This window comes from Petaurus breviceps, unplaced genomic scaffold, assembly GCF_028583685.1.
Source record: "Petaurus breviceps papuanus isolate PSGF00001 unplaced genomic scaffold, PetGlider_PUasm1.0 138, whole genome shotgun sequence".
Taxonomy (NCBI): domain Eukaryota; kingdom Metazoa; phylum Chordata; class Mammalia; order Diprotodontia; family Petauridae; genus Petaurus; species Petaurus breviceps.
In genome coordinates, this window is record NW_027185694.1 from 13,553,944 (window position 1) to 13,573,815 (window position 19,872).

Here is a 19,872-nt window from a genome sequence, read left to right on the forward strand (position 1 = left end):
CTTGCTTCTAGCTATGTGACATTGGGTATGTCACTTAACTCTCAATTCCTTAATTTTCTCATCTGTAAAATTAGGGAAATTGGATTTCATGACCTCTAAGGCCCCTTCCATCTGTAACATTCTCTGCTCTTGGGAAAGAGATTATATCACAGTTTCAGAGTTGGAAGGGACCTTAGAGACCACCTAATTCATTTTCATTCATTTTATAGGTGAAGACAAAAGGTCCAGAGAGATTATGTGATCTACTGAAGGTCACATTTTTATTGTTTGGTCATTTCAGTCATGTCCAACTCTTTGTGACCCCATCTGGCATTTTCTTGTCAAAAGAGACTGGGGTGCTTTGCCCTTTCCTTCTCTGGCTCTTTTTTTTTTTTTTTTTTGCTTTTTGGAGAGGGAAAGGCAAGGCAGTTGGGGTTAAGTGACTTGCCCAAGGTCACACAGCTAGTAAGTGTTAAGTATCTGAGGCTGGATTTGAACTCAGGTCCTCCTGACTCCAGGGGCAGTGCTCTATTCACTGCACCACCTAGCCACCCTCCGGCTCATTTTACAGAACAGGAAACTGAGGCAAACAGGGTTAAGTCAGTTACCCAGGGTCACATAGCCAGTAAGTGTCTCAGGATGGATTTGAACTCAGGTCTTCCTGACTCCAGCCCCAGCACTCTTATCTACTTCACCACCTAGCTGCCCCATAGGTAACAGAGGTAGTAAACAGTAGAAGTGGGATTTTAGCCAAAGTCCTGTGATTTCAAAGCCACTGCTTGTTTTCACACTGTACTCAAAATAATAAAAATGAAAGCAATATGGATTTCTTTTCTTTCTTCCTTCCTTTCTTTTTTCTCTTCCTTTCTTCCTTCTTTCCTTCTTTCCTTCTTTCTTTCTTTCCTTCTTCCTTCCTTCCTTCTTTCCTTCCTTCCTTCCTTCCTTTCTTTCTTCCTTTCTTTCTTTCTTTCTTTCTCTTCCTTTCTTCTTTCTTTCTTTCTTTCCTTCCTCCTCCCTTCCTCCTTTCCTTCCTTCCTTCCTTTCTTTCTTTCTTTCTTTCTTTCTTTCTTTCTTTCTTTCTTTCTTCCTTCCTTCTTTCCTTCCTTCCTTTCTTTCTTCCTTCCTTTCTCTTCCTTCCTTCCTTTCTTTCTTTCTTTCTTTCTTTCTTTCTTTCTTTCTTTCTTTCTTCCTTTCTTCTTTCTTTCTTTCTTTCTTTCTTTCTTTCTTTCTTTCTTTCTTTCTTTCTTTCTTTCTTTCTTTCTTTCTTTCTTTCTTTCTTTCTTTCTTTCTTTCTTTCTTTCTTTCTGTTGCTAAAGAGAAGCACACCCTCCCCTGGATGAGTTTTCTCAGCTTTTGTTTTCAGGACAATATGGTATATTTGTGTATGCTTATTTGTGTGCATGGAAATTTAAGACTGGCATTAGAACTAGATAGCATAACCCCAGGCAACTTTACTGATGAGGTAAGAAGGGATGATAAAGTGATATAAGGGAGATTAGTGTGAAATGACTGGGTGGGTAAGGCCAGATTATGGAATACCTGGAATGGCAGGCTGAAGAATCTGGCCTTTTTTTTTTTTCAGTAAGCAGGAGGGAGTCATTGAATTTCTTTGAGCTGGGAGTTGACATGAGCAACAGAGTGTTTTATAAAGATTCATCTTGCAGTGATTTATGGAATGTACTGGAGTGGGGAGAGACTAATGGCAGAGAGACTGGTTTTTAGATTCTTGCAGTGATCCAGGGAATAGGTAATTAGGACCTGCACTAGGGCCATGGCAGTGGAGAGAAGGGAATGAGCAATAGTACAGGAGAGACATTGCAGAGAAGAGAGGGCCAGATTTAGAGATGGGGAGTGAGTAAGCAAGAGGGAAGAGACACAGATTATTCTGAAGTTTCAGGTCTGGGTAAATTAGAGAAAAGTGATGCCACGAATAGGAGATAACACAGGAGACACAGGTGTGCACTCTTAGACCCCAGTCCTTCCAGGAACCCTACAATACTGCTGCTTCCCCATCCACTTCCCCCTTTTCTTATTACTCCATTTCCACCCTGTTACCTCAGCTGTGGTCCTCTCTGCCTTTGCTGCTGAGATCATTTCATTACCTTATCACCATCCTCTGATGCTGCTTACATCTTTAGCTATGGCCACCTTTAAATTCTTCACCTATACTCCCATCACCTGAGACAACAACATCACCACCACTGACTGAGGGCTGTGTCCAAGCAGCTAAGACTCCACAAATTATGAAATGGTGATATTTTAAAAACATCTTTCTATAAAGGAGCTTTGGTCTTAGGGAATTTGAGATGGAATGAATGTACAAAACACCACTTTCTCTATTATTCAGAGAGTTTACAAAATGGAATGTTTCCTCTTGCATTTAAAAAAAACCGTAGGAGCAGCTGGGTGGTGCCATGAATACAGCACCAGCCCTGGAGTCAGGAGGACCTGAGTTCAAATCTGGCCTCAGACACTTAACACAAAACTAGCCGTGTGACCTTGGGAAAGTCACTTAACTCCAGCTGCCCTCTCTTCCCCCCTCCAAAAAGCAAAAAAACAAAAAAAAAATTTTAAAAATAAAAATGAATTTTGAAGGCAGTGTTTGGGGAAGGCAAATGAATTTTTTAATGTAAAACATTTCCACACTAGCCACATTTTTTAAAAAGCAAGAAAAATAAAGTGAGAAAATTATACTTCAGATTTGTACTTGAGAGTTCATTAGTTTTCTCTCTAGAGGTGGATAGCATTTTTTCATGATGAATCCTTTGGAATTGTCTTGGATCATTGTATTGATCAGACCAGCTCAATTTTTCACAATTGATCATCATTACAACATTGCTATTACTGTGCACAATCATCTCCTAGTTCTCACTTCACTTTGAATCAGTTCATATATATCCTGCCATGTTTTTCTGAAATCACACTGTCATTTCCTACAGCACAATAGTACTTCATCACAATCATATGATACAACTTGTTCAGTCATGCCCAAATTGATGAGTATCTCCTTGATTTCCAATTCTTTGTCACCACAAAATGAACTGCTATAAATAATTTTGTGAATATGGGTTCCTTTTCCTTTGATCTCTTTGGGAAAGGCAAGTGAATTATATTTCACATTGAAGACCCTCTGTAGGGAGAATGGTAAACATATTGTCTGACAGTGAACAATGGGCAGAGGTTGGGGAGAAACGAGGCTTGGTATGCAAAAAATTCACAACCCTGGAAAAGAAGAGGATGTGCATTTTCATTGGCACCAATTTGTCAGTCTCCTGCCAGTCATCTCTCTCTCCCTTTGTACCTATAACACTGACATTTTTTCTCCCTCTAAGAAATATAATGAGGTACTTCTACCTTGCATTCCAATGTCTTAGGGAAGAATGATACTTGTCACAGTACTGTATTTCATAACATTTTGGAAGCCTCAATGTCAAAGCATATAACATAATTATATCTCACTGGACCTCTTGAATTTCCTTGGTTTCTTCTATGGCTCATTCCTGGATGAGCATCCTATTTTCCTTCTTGGCTTCTCACCTCCCTTTACATCTCCCCCATTTGTTCCCATGTCTTCTCTCTCCATTTTTTTCATATGGTTTCCCCTTCTTTACTTCATTTCCCCAAATCTCTAGCTAGGCACTGTTTTCCCTTGCTCAACATGGGCCTCAATTCTCCCACATCATAAGAGTCAAATTACTGTGTGTGAGTGTGGTGTGTGTGTGTGTGTGTGTGTGTGTGTGTGTGTGTGTGTGTGAAGGGAGTTGTGGAATGCTTAAATTGAGACTGAATATTCTTACATTTGGTATGGATGGGCTGAACGTGACCCTTGGAAGAGCCAAGTAAATGGGTTCCTGCTGTATTGTGCCAATTTTTATGTTGGCAAAATCCAACAGCTGTTGGAAACCAGGAGGGAATAATGGGATTAATGATGGCTGCAAATTCATTCTTACTTTGCCATGAAGAGTGCACTTGAATTTTTCTAATTTTTCTCTGCTTTGGTTTTTCCATTAGTGAAATTGGTGTGATGTTTATCTACCTCCCACAAATGTTGTTAAAATTAATCAGTTAATGGTGGTAAAACATTTTTATAATAAAAAGAATTCTAAAGTATGTGACATTGTTGTAATGCTAACATTCACTCCTGGTCTTAAAAGTCTTTCTGTGTTCATTTTCCCTGCTATTACATATTCCTGGCATTACTGATTTGCCCACTTTTTTAAAAAAAACTCAACATAGCTTTGTGTGATAACATACCCTTCCCCCCTTTCCCCATTGGGGTGACTGAAGCTGGTAGACTGTTTGACTTGAGAAGCACTTAGCCCCAGCAGACCTAAAGCTGATGGATGTTTGCAGTATGGTGAGCACTCAGAAATAGAGGGCTACCACAAAGCCAAAGAAAGAGTGAACTAGCCCAGTTCAGAAAAGGTAGCAGATGATAGTGGGTGGCCACTGTACTTCCAGCCCAGGTGAGATAGGGAGATCCAGTCTCCAAAAAAAAAAATTAAGCATATAAAAATCCAACATATATTAGAGCATGGTTATTTGCTTTACAAAAGGGTTCAATATAGGAGTCCTGTTAGTGAGCCCTTGGGGATAGTTAAATAGGATTCCTTTTCCAAAAATGTGATTTATAGTTTTTAAAGAACATATCTACTGAATAAAGAAAGGCAGTCCAATATATTTGATGGGTTTCTGAAATAATGAGAACTCAGGAGCAGGGCTGTTATAAGCCAGATAACAGTTCTATGGTCATCTCCACACAACTCTCTTGGATGGTGGCTCTCTTGTTATTTATGTGAAAAGGGTGGCTTAGTTACTCCCTTAACACACCAAGATTTGAAGATCTGGTTGAACCAGTAAAATATCTGAAGGCTTCAGGCTCATAAATATTCCTAAAAATCAACCTGGCTTAATAGAAATTTTTTTTAAAGCAATGGACTGGGAGTCAGAAAGTCTGGGTTTGACCAGTTTCAACACTTGCTGTCTGACCTCAGGCAAATCACCTAAAGTCTTAGCTGAAGATTCCTCCTCTATAAAATGAAGGTTCATCCTTGAAGTGTTTACCTTTATTGGGAGCCAAGTACTTTGCAGAAGACAAAGCACTTTGGAATCCTGAGTTGATATAATAGCCACTCGGAAGTCCAGATTTCAGAGTTAGATTTTTCTGATTTCTCTCTTCTTTTTGTGCAAAGCACAAGGTGAATCCCTTGGGAATTGAAGAGGGGAAAAACCCTTCTCTTTCTGTCCTTTTTCTACTGTTAGCTAGTGGATTTTTCCAAAAGTGGGCTAGTGAAAGTGCCTAAGGGACTCTGAAAAGCATTTAGGAAATTGTTGAGAGTAGAAAACAACCACTTGGGAAGGCATTCTTAACCGTTTTTTTGCGTCAATCTTTGACGGTCTGGTGAAGTTTATCCCTTCTCAGAATAATGTTTTTAGTTGTATAAAATAAAATACAAAGTAACCGGTCACTTTGAAACCTAGTTATGAACCAATTAAAGAAATGTGTGATGTAACAATATGTCTAGCAGCAGTTCTAATAACTACCGTAATTTCAAAGGAGTGATGAGCTGAAATGATATTTCAAAATAATCTGCAACTACTAACATGATATGAAAATATCCGATTTCTATTGGTGACAAAGTCACAAGTATTGCTAACATTACTGTGCTTTGTTGCTTACATTCATAATGAAAGGAAATGTTAAATTTCAGTTAGAGGTTAGTAAAAATAAGGATGTAATTTTTTTCATTTTTTTTTTTTAGATAACTGAAATCTATCCATGGACCTTGGGGTCTGGGAACTCTACCCTGAACAATACCAATTCACACATATTGTATCTGATCTTACTCTGGTCTCAACCCTCCATCTTGATTTTTAATGACATAGCAAACAAGAGAATTCTCTTTCATGTTGCAGAAAGGTCTTCTGTGGGTTGCTGCTGGCCATGGGCCAGAAAACTAAGTTCATAATTTTGAAATGTTTAGAGATCACTGCCTTCTTATGCTAGTTATTCAGCCTGTTAGGACCTGAGGTTTATTGCCTAGTGATATTGCATGCTACCCTTGAAAAACATTCACAAGGTTAAAAGAATTTGGCTTCAAAGGTACTTGAACAGGTAGTTCAAGTCACGCATTAGACATTTCCTAATTGTCAATTATGTGCAGGATGCTCTGCTAGGAGTTGGAGCTCGGAAGATTATAGAACAAGCTCAGTCAGGCAGCAAGCTTCTATTAAACACTTTCTAGGTGCCAGTGCTAAGTGCTAGGGATACTGAGGACAGCAAAAAAAAATATTATCCATGTCCACAAGGAGTATACAGTCTAATGGTAGGAGGTCTAGGGGGTAGGGGTAGGGCAGGAGAAGGCAACATATAAATAACTAGGTATGTACAAAATACACATAGAAAAGATGAAAGGTAATGATAACAAAGGCGAAAAGGATAAAGGTAATATGGGAGGGGAAGGGACTAGTTGCTAGGACCTTCTACAGGAGGTAGGATTTAAGCTGAGTCTTGAAGGGAACCAGAGAAGTTGAAAGGCAAAGGGAACATTTGAAAGGCAAAGTAGAACATTCCTGGCCATAGGGAACAGCCAGTAAAAAGGGCATGGGGATGGGAAATGGAGTGTCCTTTGAGGTCCTACCATGTAGCTGGGTTATAGTGTTCATGGCGGGGAGAATGATAGAGAAGTAAGAAGGTGCCAGGTTGTGGGGAGCTTTATATGCCAAATGGAGGAGTTTGTATTTGATGCTGGTGGGAATAGGAAACCACCAGCCCAGTAAATGGGGTTGGGGGAACATCATCAGACCTTCACATTAGAAAAACTACTTTGGCAGCTGAGTGAAGGCTAGATTGGAGTAGGGAGAGACAAGGTCAGAGGACCATTGCCATAGTTTAGGAGAGAGGTGATACGATGAGATCCTGAATGAGTGGAGAGAATGGGGAAGTACACTAGAGATACTGTGAAGGTAGAAATGTTCAGATTTGGCACTAGATTTTATACATGGAGTAAGTGAATTAGGGTGAGGAGTTGAGGATGATGCAAGAGGTTGTGAGCATAGGTAAAAGGGAGGATGGTGGTACCCTTGACAGGAAAGTCTTTTCCTCCTTTGGTAGGAGAGGTTTTCTTTGATATAAGGAAGGAGGAAGGGATTGGAGGAAAAGATGATGAGTTCTGTTTTGGACATGGTGAACTTAAGATGCCTATGGCACATCCAGATGGAGACATTAAAATGGCAGTTGGTTATGCAGAATTGCAAATTCAGAAGAGACTAAGGCCGTACGCATATATCTGATAATTGTTTGCATAGAGATGATGAGAAAACTCATGGAGGAGGATAAGATCACCAAGTGAGATTGTATAGAGGGAAAAGAGAAAAAAGGCCTAGTCTTGGGGGACACCCACAGTGAGCTGCCATGGCCTGGATAAGATCTTGCAAAAAAGCTTGAGAGAGTAGTCAGACAGTAGGAGAACCAGTAAAGAGCAGTGACATGAAAACCTAGAGAGGGGAGGGTAGCCAGGATTACAGATGCTCTACAGTATACAAACATGGGAGGCAGGTCAAGAAGGATGAGAACTGAGGAAAGGCCATCAGACTTGGCAATTAAGAGATTACTGGTGTCTTTGGAAGTGTGTGATTTCAGTTGATTGATGAGATCTGACTGTGAAGGTTTGAAGAAGTCAATAGATACAGAGAATGATGACAAGGTGGAGCTGAAAGGATAGTGGAGGCAATTTTCCAGAGAAGTAAAGAGGGCATAGGGTGAAAGGCGCATGCAGATAGATTAGCCTTGGCAAGGAAAAAGGCCACTTCTTCAGCTGGAGTGAAGGAGGACATTACTGGGAAAGATGTCTGAACTATATGAGGGGAGAGGAAAAGGGGTAGCCCTTTGTTATAGCCCCAATTTCAAGGTTGAAGTATGAAGCAAGGTGCTCAGCTAAGAGTATGGGGATCAGGTCAGCAGAGTGTTGTGATTTCCTCCAGTTCCATTGAGCTGCAAAGGAAATTTTTTTAAAAGGTGGATAATAGGAGTAATCCAGCATGGGGTGGGGGGTTGTAATTTAGGTGTAATTAGTGATAAGATGAAAGAAGAAATTTAAGATGGAATTCATTGGGTTCACCAAAGGTTGGAGATAGAGAAGAGAGGAGAGTGGAGACAGTTCAGTGGTGGTGACCTGGATAAGAACTGAGGATAGAAGGAAACAGGTAATGGAGAAGAAAAAGAACAGGGTTAGAGGTTTTAAGGCACTGGGAAAGACAGAATGATAAAAGATCATGAGCAGATAAAGCAACTTCAGAGTTTGTGAACAAGAACAAGTTTGTGAAAAAAAAGACCTGTAACACTTGGGGAGTGGTAAGATAAAGAGTGTAACCATCTCTGTGTCTAGCTGAAATGTATTGAGGGGGGTCATGGGAAGTGAGTAGATTGAGGAGTTGGGAAGTTAGGGTATTGGAGTGGGGTCCCAATATGTATACAGGAAGCCAATTGGCTCAGTGTATAGAGTGCTGGGTCTAGAGTCAGGAAGGCCTGAGTCCAAATCCAGCCACAGACACTACCTGTATCTTGGGCAAACCACTTAATCTCTGTTTGCCTTAATCCACTAGAGAAGGAAATGAAAAGTGCTCCAGTATCTTTGCCAAGAAAACCCCTCGGACAGCAGAGCTATGACAAGATTGATCAACAAATATGTAGGATGTTAGTATGAGGAAAGAAAATGAGAAGGCAAGAAAGATTGTGAGCAAAGTGCTGAATTCATTGAGAAAGGAAGGGAAAATGTTCTGGGGCAAAAGATAATAGCCACTTAGACAAAGGAATTTAGTTAAGAAACAGTCTCTGCCTTCATAGAGCTTATAGTCTCTTACTGGGAAAAAAAAATTGCAAGTAACTATTTTGTTGTTCAGTCTTTTCAAGTTATGTCTGACTCTAAAGAGGTGAAAAAGTAAGCTTCTAAGGGGAAGGCTGGTACTAATCAGGGAAGGCTTCATGGAGGGTGTAGGCAGTTGACCTGGGCTTAAAGGTCAGATAGGAATTCAACTGGTGAAATTGGAGGGGAGGGGGAAGAAAAAGAATGACATTCTAGGCATATGGAAGAGTATAAAGGAGGTACATAGGCAGGGAAATATTGATCATGGGGGGTAGTCTATAGTACATAAAGGGGAACAGTATGAGACAAGGATATAAAGGGAGTGGTGACAGATTATGGAGAGCCTAAAATGCCAGACTAAAAAGTTCAAACTTAAACATGGTAGGCAACAGGAAGGCTCTGAAGGTTTTTGAGCAAAGAAGTGACATGACCAGATATTCAATTAGTCTGGTAGTGGTAAGAAGGGTGAATTGGAGTGGAGAGAGTAAAGTTTAGGAAGTTGTCATTTTATATTGTATTAGGGTGGTAGCAATAAGAATAGAGATGGGATGGTTGAGATAAGGTTTGGCAACTAGATGGATGTGGGAGGTGAGGAAAGGGGAAGATTAAAAGAAAACATCAAGGTTCAAACACAGAAAATTAGATAGACTGACAGAAATAGTGATGGCTGAAGGAGAAACAGATGTGGAGAGGAGGATAAGCAACCTAGTTTTAGAAACTTTGGAGTTTAAGGGGCTTAGCAGGATACCTAAGTAGAGTTGTCCAATGGGTAGTTGGAAATGAGGGTTTGGAATTCAGGAGATAGAACAGGGATGGATATAAAGATTTGGGAGTCGTGCATAGTTGATTGAAGCCATAGGAATGAATGAGGTCACTAAAAAAAAGAGAGTGTAGATTAAAGGAAAGAGAAGAAGGCCAGAGAGACAACCTGAGAGAATGTTTATTCTTAAGGAGTCAGGAAAAGATCAAGTGCTTAGAGAGAAAGGAAGAAAAGCAGGAAAATCTGTTGTCATGGAAACCATCGAGGACTATTGAAAGGGGAGTAGCCAAATGTACTTGTGAAGATTCTGATACCTAATGGTGCTGCAGTAGAAAAAGCATGGGTTATTGCTGCTAAATTATGATGTGTGGTCTCAGGTAAGTCACTTCCTCCTCTGTAATAATTACTGACATATACATAATACTTCAAGATTTGCAAGGCAGAATAAGGATTCCCAAATTGGAAGGAGTCTTGTGGCTATCTAAAGCAACCTATCCAAACAAGGTCTTATGATGACCCCCTTCCCGTCTCTGACAAGTGGTCCTCCAGTCCTTGCCCAAAAGTCTCCAGGAAAAGGAAACCCACTAACTAGAGCCAGTCCGTTCCATTTATGGATAGCACTAATTTCATAAGTTTTTTTTTTTCCTGATGTAAGCTTAAATTTGTCTCCCTCAAATTTTGTTACTCTTAATTCTGCCCTCCAGAGCCAAATGAGTGAGTCTAATAAATCTTCATACAACACCCTTCAAATAATTTGAAGACAACCATCATGTCTCACCCTAAGACTTCTCTTCTCCAGGCTAAATATTCCCAGTTCCTTCACCAGATCATTATATGGCATAGAGCTTTTCACTCTTGGCTTTTCACCCATTCCAAGTTGCTCTGCTCTGAAAACGCTCCAATTTATGAATGTCCTTTCTAAAATGTGGTGCTCATTCCTGATGTTACCAGTCCAGGGCAGATGGCTAACTTCTTCCTCATTCCTATAAGCCAGGAGTTCTTGACCTTTTTGGACCCACTGGTGTCTGGTGAAGCCTATAGAACCCTTTCTCAGAAGAATGCTTCTAAATGCACAAAATTATGCACATCGGATCATGGGGAAAGCCAATTATACAGAAATACAATTATCAAAATATTTTTTTTAAGTTCATGGACCGCAGGTTAAGAACTTCTGCAGTAAGCCATGATTCTATTAATACCTCCCAAAAATGCAATAGCTTTGGGAGCTGCTTCATTTGATCCTCAGAACAGTTCATGAGGTAGGTACAAAAGTATTATTGTGCCCATTTATAGATGTTCAGAGAGGTTAAGTGACTTGCCTTTGGTTATACAGCTACTAAGAATTCAGTTGTGGGATCTGAACTCAGGCCTTTGTTATTCAAAGTGCAGTTACTTTTTTTCTCCCACTACCCTACATTACAGTGTGTTATTACAGTGTGGAGTTGCATGGAGGTTTAAGGATGGTTTTTGCCTTTTCTAATATCTTCAGTACTTAGCACAGTTCCTGGCATGTAGTAAGAACTTAACAAATGCTTGTTGATTATCCCAACAGGACTTTCTTTTCCTAATATTCTAATTCTTAATTATTTGACATGTCTACTTCCTCTCACCATAAGTTAATTATAGAAATAATTATTAGCACTAAGATCCAGCTCAGTTTTCCATATAACTTTGGCAGAAAAATCCAGTATTGTGAAATCTCTTCTACTGAAACACTGAAGCTTTATAATAAATGGCCTGGTTTTGCAGTGACCTTTCCACCCCATACATCCCACAGTCCTGCTGGCATCTTTCAGGAAGAGGTAAAAAGCACTATCTTGTTCCCATCTGAATTTTCTGGGGAAAGATGACACCTGCTGATCTTCCAGTCTATATGACTCCTTTACCTGTTCAGTCCCTGCTTTCATGTGATCAGAAATAGCTAATACTACTTTAACTTTTAGAACATCAGAAAGACAGCCCCCACTCCCCACTTCTGCTTCACTGACAAATTGGTCTTCCTAAAATACAGGTCTGACTACATCACACACATAACCCTTCCCAAGCCCCATTCAATGAACTCCAGTGGTTCCCAGTTACTTCCAGAATCAAATATAAAACCCTCTGTTTGACTTCGAGAGCCCTTCACAATCTCGCCTCTTCCTACTCTTCCAGTTTTCTTACAATTTACTACCCCCTTGCTCTCCAGCTGGCTTGTCCCATGTACCTGGAATTCTCTCCCTCCTCATCTCCACCTTGTGGGTTCTTTTAAGTCTCTGCCGAAGTCCCTTCTTCTGCAAGAAACCTTTCTCAGCACCTTAATCTTAGTACCTGCCTTCAGAGATCACCACCAATTTATCCTGTACAGAGTTGTTTACATGTTGTCTTCCTCCTGAGATTTTGAGCTCCTTGAGGGTAGCTACTGGTTTTTTGCCTCTTTTTTTTTGTATCACCAGCACTTAGCATAGTGCCCAGGCACGTAATGAATGCCAGTTGACTGACAGTTAACCAGCTGCCAAATCCCATCTATTCTACCTCTACAACACGTTTTATCTTCTCCGATAAAACAATTTGGGCCTTCACCATCTCTCCCTTGAACTATTGCCATAAATTTTTGATTGGCCTCTCTGTTTCTAATTTGTCTTCTCTCCAATCCATTCTCCACATAATAGCCAAAATAATTCTTCTTAAGGTACAGGTCTAACCATGTCATTTCCCTGCTCAAAAACCTTTGGTGACTCCCTAATACCTCTAAGGGGATAAAACACACACCCTGGTTTCAGTTTTCTCATATTTAAAATTAAAGGGTCATACTAGATGATCCCAAAAGTCCCTTACAGCCTTAAAAGGCTCTGTGTATGTATAATCTGTATGCATTAGTATACCAAGGATTCTTAACTTGGGACCTCTGAACTTTTACAAAAAAATTATTGATAAACTACTTCAGTATAATTGCTTTCTTTGTAATCTCATGTATTTTATTTTATGCATTTAAAAACAATATTCCAAATAGGGATCCATACATAGGTTTTACCAGACTGCCAAATGGGTCTATGAATAAAAAGATTTAGGCCTCTCTTTCCCCTCCCCCTCTCTGTCTCCTCTGCTCTGCCAGCAGGCCGGGCATAGTTGGACCTTAACAGAACTTAGATGTGAAGACTTTGGATTTAAGGTCTTGGAGCCACCATACCTCTTGCCCTCCTAGGGTATAAAGCTCTTCAGCTTTGCCCCTCACTCCCTGAGAATGTATGCCTGTGCCAAGTTCATCTCTACCCCTGCCCTTGTGAGGAGCAGCTCTCAACTGCTAAGTAGACCGCTGTCTGCAGTGGTGCTAAAATGGCCAGATGTTCAGACAGATGAGAACCTCAGCATTTTGGCAGCATCAAGTCCCTTGACCTCTCTTGTCCCCAGATGTGGATTCCAAACTGGTGTCATCTCAAGGGACATTGACACAGCAGCCAAGTTTATTGGGGCTGGGACTGCCACTGTGGGGGTGGCCAGTTCTGGAGCTGGGATTGGGACTGTGTTTGGAAGTCTCATCATCGGTTATGCCAGGAACCCCTCCCTGAAGCAACAGCTTTTTTCCTACGCCATCTTGGGCTTTGCCCTGTCTGAGACCATGGGGCTCTTTTGCCTGATGGTGGCCTTCCTCATCCTCTTCGCCATGTGATGGAGCCATTTCTATTCCCCCTACGTTTCTGAATGTTCCTCCTCGTCCTCCTGGTTCTTCCATGTCTCTTCCAGCCTGTGTATACCTCCACCTCCATCTTACCAGGCAGACCTGGGGAAAGCCATGGGCTCAGGGTTTGACAGAGGGAAGATGAAGAAATACTGTATTAATAAGCTGAAAAAAAAAGATTTAGAATTCACAGACTAGAAAGATTCAGAGTCTTACCTTGAGTTGGTTAAGACCCTGGATGACAGATGACAAAAATGATTATTAATTCCAGCTAGTCTTTACTGAGGGTTACATATGACATTGAATTCTGAAACAAAGGGAAAACAGTAACATGGAATTGCGAATGGACTTTGATTCTTGAAGCTATAGTGATTCAGGGGAAAAAGCAATGGCTTTGGAGGGGCCCTAGATTTGGAGCTCAGCTCTGCTCCTCGTTCATTGTGTGGCCTGGTACTTCTCTTCCTCTTTGCCTGGACTTCACTTCTTTTAATTCTGGATCTCAAAGGTCCCCTTCTGTGCTGACTCCTCTGATCCTATGAATGCCCAACTGTGAGAAACATAGCTGTTCAAAGTTCTCAGGGGAGGTTATGGTAGGTAGGTAAGACCTGCCTATATTGAGATTTCATTTTCTTTTCTTTTGCTCCTTCATTTATTACTAGATTATTATTTAGAATTATTTTTTTTTGTTTCTGGGTCAGTTTTGTTTCCCTTTTTTCCCCTAAAGCACTGACTAGTTAGTGTGCGAGTTACTAGAATTTTTTCTCAAATTTTCTTACAGTTTTCCTTTGCCTTTTATCATCACACTTTGCCTTGTCTGTATTCATGTTGGATCCCCTCTGGAAAGCTTCTGGAGGGACTATGTCATTTTTAATTTTTGTATCCCTAGCATTTAACATAGAGTGCTTTGTACATCAGTGTTTAATAAATTTTGGTGCTTTCTCTCCTGCTGCTCGAGGAGCTGGCCACCACTGTAAATGACACTGTAACCATTAGAACCAGGAAGTTCATGACAAACAGACTACCTCATCATAAACAGATAGTTATACATGTCCTTCATCCTGGAAAGACCATGGTGCCCAAAGACTAAAATTTGGAAAAAACTGACCAAGATGTACAAGACAACCCCAGGTATCATTTTTGTCTTTGGGTTCAAAACCCACTTTGGCAGTGGCAAAACAACAGGCTTTGGCATGATTTATGATTCCCTTGACTATGCAAAGAAAAATGAACAAAAGCACAGACTTGCAAGGCATGGCCTGTATGAGGAGAAATAGACATAAAGAAAGCAGAGAAAGGAATGCAAGAACAGAATGAAGAAAGTCAGGGGTACTGCAAAGGCGAATGTCAGTGCTGGCAAAAAGGAATAAAATGCACTATGGATGATGTTTATTCATGAAGATAATTTTTCATCAGAGAATAAACTATGTAAAAACTTTTTTAAAAATTTGGTGATTTGAATGGCAGTTCCAAGAGCCTGGTCTAACACCTGATAGAGTTCTGCTTATTGCAAGATTCGTACTTGTACCAACTCACTACTAAGGGAGATGAAACAAAGGAGGGGCATAGTGCAAAGTGAATCTTCTGAAAGCTTTTGTTTTGTGTCATACCTCACCAAAAGCCTCAGATTTTGGCTTGGCAATCTGATTTTATCCTCTTCTGTTCTTGACTTTACCCGTAAGGTCTATTTCCTGATGCTCCGCCCCCACTCCCTTCAGATCATGTATGTTTCTGACCCTGTGTAGGAGACCTGAGGCTTGTTTCCTCTCTCTGACTTCTTTCCATCACTCTTTGCCCTTCTCTTACGTAAAGTCCAATCAGGATCCCCTCCCTCAGCTCAGCGGGATAGGTCTAAGCACTTTTCCCTGACAAGCAGAGCATGAGGTCAGAAGCCTGAGGTTCTGTTTTAAGCTCCAAAATATTGGACAAGTCCTTTCCACTTTGGTCTGTCTCATTGCCCCAAATGCAAATTAACACCAAAGGGCTCAAATGAAAGTTAGCTGGATTTTCTGTCAGGAAACACTTCTAAAGCTGTTTTTGTTATCAGGCCTAGTCACCTAGGCAGCTCAGGATCTTATCATTGCAGAATAGGCTTACTTTTTTAATAACCCAGAAGAACTAACAGCAACAGATCCTGCTTTCAAGGTTCAGACATGTTACATCCTAATCCAAGCACTCCATTCTTCCCTCATAAGCACGAAGCCTATATAGCCAAAGAGATTATGAAAGCAGCAGTAGAAAAAGTTCTGGTTTCCTGGGAGTTGGATGACCTGGATTTCAGGACTGAGTTCTAACATTGATAAGCTGTGTGACAAGTAATTTCACCTCTTTGGGTGTCTGTTGCCTCAGTTTTAAAATAGAGATAATAATGTATATTCTGCTGTAATATTTATTACATAGGCCCTCACTACCTGAAGGCTAGGTAGGTTATAGTTTATCCTTCCCCTACGGTTCTCAAGTACCCTTGTTAAGGAGAAATGAAGGGGTTTTTCTAGGCTCTTTGCAATTGATTCTAACCCCTCCACTAAAGGTGTCCCCTATAGTATAGGGGAGCGTCTCCGACACCTCAGTTCCATTTAATCACTAACAAAGTAGCTTTTACAAAGGAATGTTTACTTCAAAGGTATAATAACAAATACATAGGCATACTCTCCCACCTCCATTACTACCTTATACTCTGGGGAGTGGAAGTGGATTAGGTTCATATCTTAACCCAGTTAACACACTTACCTACTGAACACCCAGTCTCAAGTTCCAAGTCTAAAATCCCCATCAGGTTCAAGCTCCAGGTTTTCTGCCCTCTCCAGGCAGAGCAGCCTGGCTGCAAGCTTCTGTAGGAGTGTGGCTCGGTGGGCACCATGGATTGAATTGGTGGGAATCAGCTCCAACACCTGACACTAGCACAAGTCCAGCACCACCAGGCACTTTTCTCTCAGAGCCAGGTTAAAAGAGAGGCTGTGAAGGTGAAGGAACTTTTCTCCTCTCACAGGTTCATTCAGTTCATGGCATCAAAGCTCTGGGTGAACAGTGTGATCTTCACCCTCTGGATTCAGCAGCAGGGAGTCCAGAAGAGTGTGAGTCAGAAAGAATGGTCATCTTAGTCTTGTCAGTATGAAAAAATGCAGCCTTTCTAGCTATGCGTCCCATCAGAGGAGGCTGCATCCTTTCACCTAGCAGGGGATTCAGAGCACTTCCATGTTAGGCACTCTGGGCATGCTTCAAAGGCCCTTCAGGATGCCTCCTCACCCCACCCATCTTACAGAGAAGACACTGCTAGCCTGGCCTGGAATCAGGAAGACTGGGTTCAAGTACCATTTTTGCTTTCTGGCCATGAGCAAGTCACTTAACCTCAGTGCTCCAGACCTCTCTCTAAAACCATGGTCTAGAGATGAGTGACCAATAATTATCAATGGAGAGAGCTGACAAATCAGGAGTTCCTCATACTGATGGAAATCATGAGTCTGAACCAGAAAAAATCTGACCATAGATATTGGGCTAGAAGGAACCTTAGAGGCTATCTATTGCAAACCTCTCATTTAACAGATGAGGAACTGAGTCTGACAGATGTTAAATGACTTGTCCAAGGTCACACAGAATTAGTATCTGAAATAGGATTTGAAACCTGATCTTCTAGGTGCAGAGGCCAGTACACTATCCATTACATGTTGCTGTGAGGAAAGAAAGCATTTTTAAAAAAATAAAATTAAAATACTAAACAAATGATTATTCCCACCCTTCCCAAATTGTGAAGAAAGCATTTTATACAGATTTAAAGAGCTATAGAAATGGTTGCTGCTATGCTTACCACTACTATTATCCCCTCATTACTGTGAAGATAACATTTAGTAACAACTAAAATGCTATAGAAATGTACATTATACTCTATTAATACCAGCAAAACCTGATCCCACCCTCTTCCTTTTCCCCCTTACTACCTAGCTACCTCAAAAGTTCTTAGGAAAGTACTTTGTGGGCTTCAAAATACTAAAGAAATATGAGCTCTTGAAGCTTACTGGTCTTTTGATAACACAATTTGCCACAAACTATCACAAGGCCGCCATCTTACCCACTAATCTGACAAAAGCACCACCAAAGCAATTCAGGGTAAAGCTTTATGTGAAAGTCGGTAAATGTGTAACGTGTTAACATTGTCATGGCATTGCTGCTTGGGGCCTCTGGGCCTCACTGGAGCTTAGCATTTGCTGTAGATAGCAGCGTTCCCTCGTTCCTCATACTCCTCCTTGCTGACCCAGAGCTGCTGGAAGGCTTGGAGTGAGGCTAGGATGGAGCCTCCAGTCCATACAGAAGTCTTCCTCTCTGGTGCTGCTGCCACGAGGGGACTGTCACTGGGGAAGAGCTGACTCAGCTCCCTCTGGAAGCGGTCTGGGAAGCCATCCAGCAGAGTGCAGCCCCCACAGAGGAGTATGTTGGCCATCATCTCCTCTTTGAAGGAGGCTTCACACTTGTTGAGACAGGAGGCGGTCACCGAGGGCAGGCCCTGCTGGCCAGAGCCAACCAGGGAGGGCTTGAAGAGCATCTCAGAGCACAAGAACCTTTCCTTGCCGATGGTGATCAGCTTCCCGTCGGGGAGCTCATAGTCCACCCGGAGGTCTTCGAGGGACAAGCGGAACTCCTGGTCCGGATCGGAGGCCACGTAACAACACTTCTTCTTGATGTGCTCCATGATGTGGAGGTGTTCATCGTTGAATTTGTGCCCGGCTTCATTGAGTAGCTTCATCAGGTAATTGGTTAGGTCGCAGCCAGCATAGTCTACGTGGCCTATCAAGCCTGGCATGATGTCCCCCTCTGAAATGGGCACGACATGAGAGACGCCATGGCCACTCTCTACTACCAGCCCCGAGGTCTTGCCATAGGAATAGATGGACAGCAGGGACTGAGAAGCAATGTGCATGGCTGGGATGCTAAAAGTCTCAAACATCAGTTCCGCATACTTCTCTCGGTTACTGCTGGGACTCAGTGGAGGGTCAGAGACGAGAACAGCATGCTCCTCAGGGAGGATCTTCATGGCTGAATGAAAGATATACTCCCAGATATCCTGGACACAGTCCCAGTCCACCACTACACCGTGTTTGAGAGGGTTGACCAACTTGAGGGGTACTTCTGTGTTCAAAAGTTCATGTCCGACATAGGTCTCTTTCCGGTTGTCTCCCGAGTTGGCAGTCTCTGGGAAGTGTTTACCAACTGTCGATGAGATGAAATAGGTGGGCCTTGGTTCTCCTGCATAGCCACACTTACAATACTGGGAGCCAAGGTCAATGATGAGTGCTTTGACCTTTCTTGTTTTCTTTGTTTTCATCTTCATCTGTGCTGGTGTCCCATTATCCATGGATTTCCCATCTAGGCTCATTAACACACTGGCTTCCCCAGGATCACCTTGGGCAGTTCCTACAGGCATGGGCCTAGGGCTGGGGCTGGGGGTGTTCCTCGTTGCCATTTGCCTCCCTGACTCAGTTTTCACATCCACATACTTGAGATCTGTGGTGAGAAATAAGTAAGGATTACTCTCTAGTGGATGTCATGGCGATAGTTGTAATTATGATGTAATAGGCATTCATACTTCAGAGATTTTTTCCCCTCCAGTGGTCTATATGATGTACTGAAGACATATGAACTCTTCACTTTTTAAAAAAGTTGATCCAGTGGAAAATGCATAACCAGTTTTTAAAAACTCCAAACACCATTTATTCTGAGAACCTCTCTATGCCTCCCCCTTTTACTCCTTTGCTAAGAAGGGTTGAGTCCTCTAAAGATGTTATATACTTGTGTTCAAAGAATCAAGCAGGTCCAGAACTGAAGTTCTCCTGATTAACTTCTTTGAGAAGGTATAAAAAAGGTCAGCAAGTCAAGAAAGGAAACTTGAGAAATGATGTTCTAAGACAAGAAACAAAAACCTAATTTAGTAAATGTAGTTTTAACTGACATAGGGAAAAAAGGGCCAACCTTGGAACCTGGTAGAGCTGGGATCAAGTCCCTTCAAATAGGTATTGGCTATGTGACCCAGGGCAAATCACTTTCAGTACTCTAAGCAATTCTCCAAGACTAGAAATTGCAGAGAAGATAGTGACCTATATTGGTAGAAAGAGTAGCCTATACTAATGAAATAAATCCAGTACTCATTCCGTTACTATATTTTAAGAGGCAACGTAAAATAATGGAAAGTGAGTTCAACTTGGAATCAGAAGACTTTAGTTTGAGATCTGTTTCCAACCATTAATTGTGTGACCTTAGACTTTTATTTGAAGAAACTGAGGTTCAGGGGAATTATCTCTAAGAGGGATTGATATTAATGAACTGTCCTGCCTGCCTCACACTGTGGTTTTGAGAATCAAATGAGATTTTATAGGTAAATGTTCTTTGTGAAACATAGAACAGTATACAAATGGAAGTTATTATTAACATGACCATTATCATAATCTTTTTTTCCTGCTTTACTATATGGAAATGCCCCCTCCCTCCCTCCCTCCCTCCCCCCCGCTTCTTCAAATAAACCCCCCCTCCCCCCCCCCCCCACCCTCCACCACCCCCACTCCCCCCCACCCTCCCCCCCTCCCTCATCTTTCCCCTTCCCTCCTTCCTCCTCCCATCCTCTGCTT

General features: G+C 41.6%; 1 protein-coding gene and 1 pseudogene across 1 annotated transcript; one reads left to right on the forward strand and one right to left on the reverse strand.

Moving 5' to 3' along the window:
• The first annotated feature begins 12,658 nt into the window (after positions 1-12,658).
• Positions 12,659-13,354, forward strand: LOC138143367 (ATP synthase F(0) complex subunit C2, mitochondrial pseudogene; annotated as a pseudogene).
• A 4,096-nt stretch (positions 13,355-17,450) lies between these two features.
• On the reverse strand, positions 17,451-18,713 carry ACTL7B (actin like 7B). The gene has a single exon (XM_069064570.1). The coding sequence runs from the start codon at positions 18,711-18,713 to the stop codon at positions 17,451-17,453; it is 1,263 nt and encodes a 420-aa protein (XP_068920671.1).
• Positions 18,714-19,872: the final 1,159 nt, after the last annotated feature.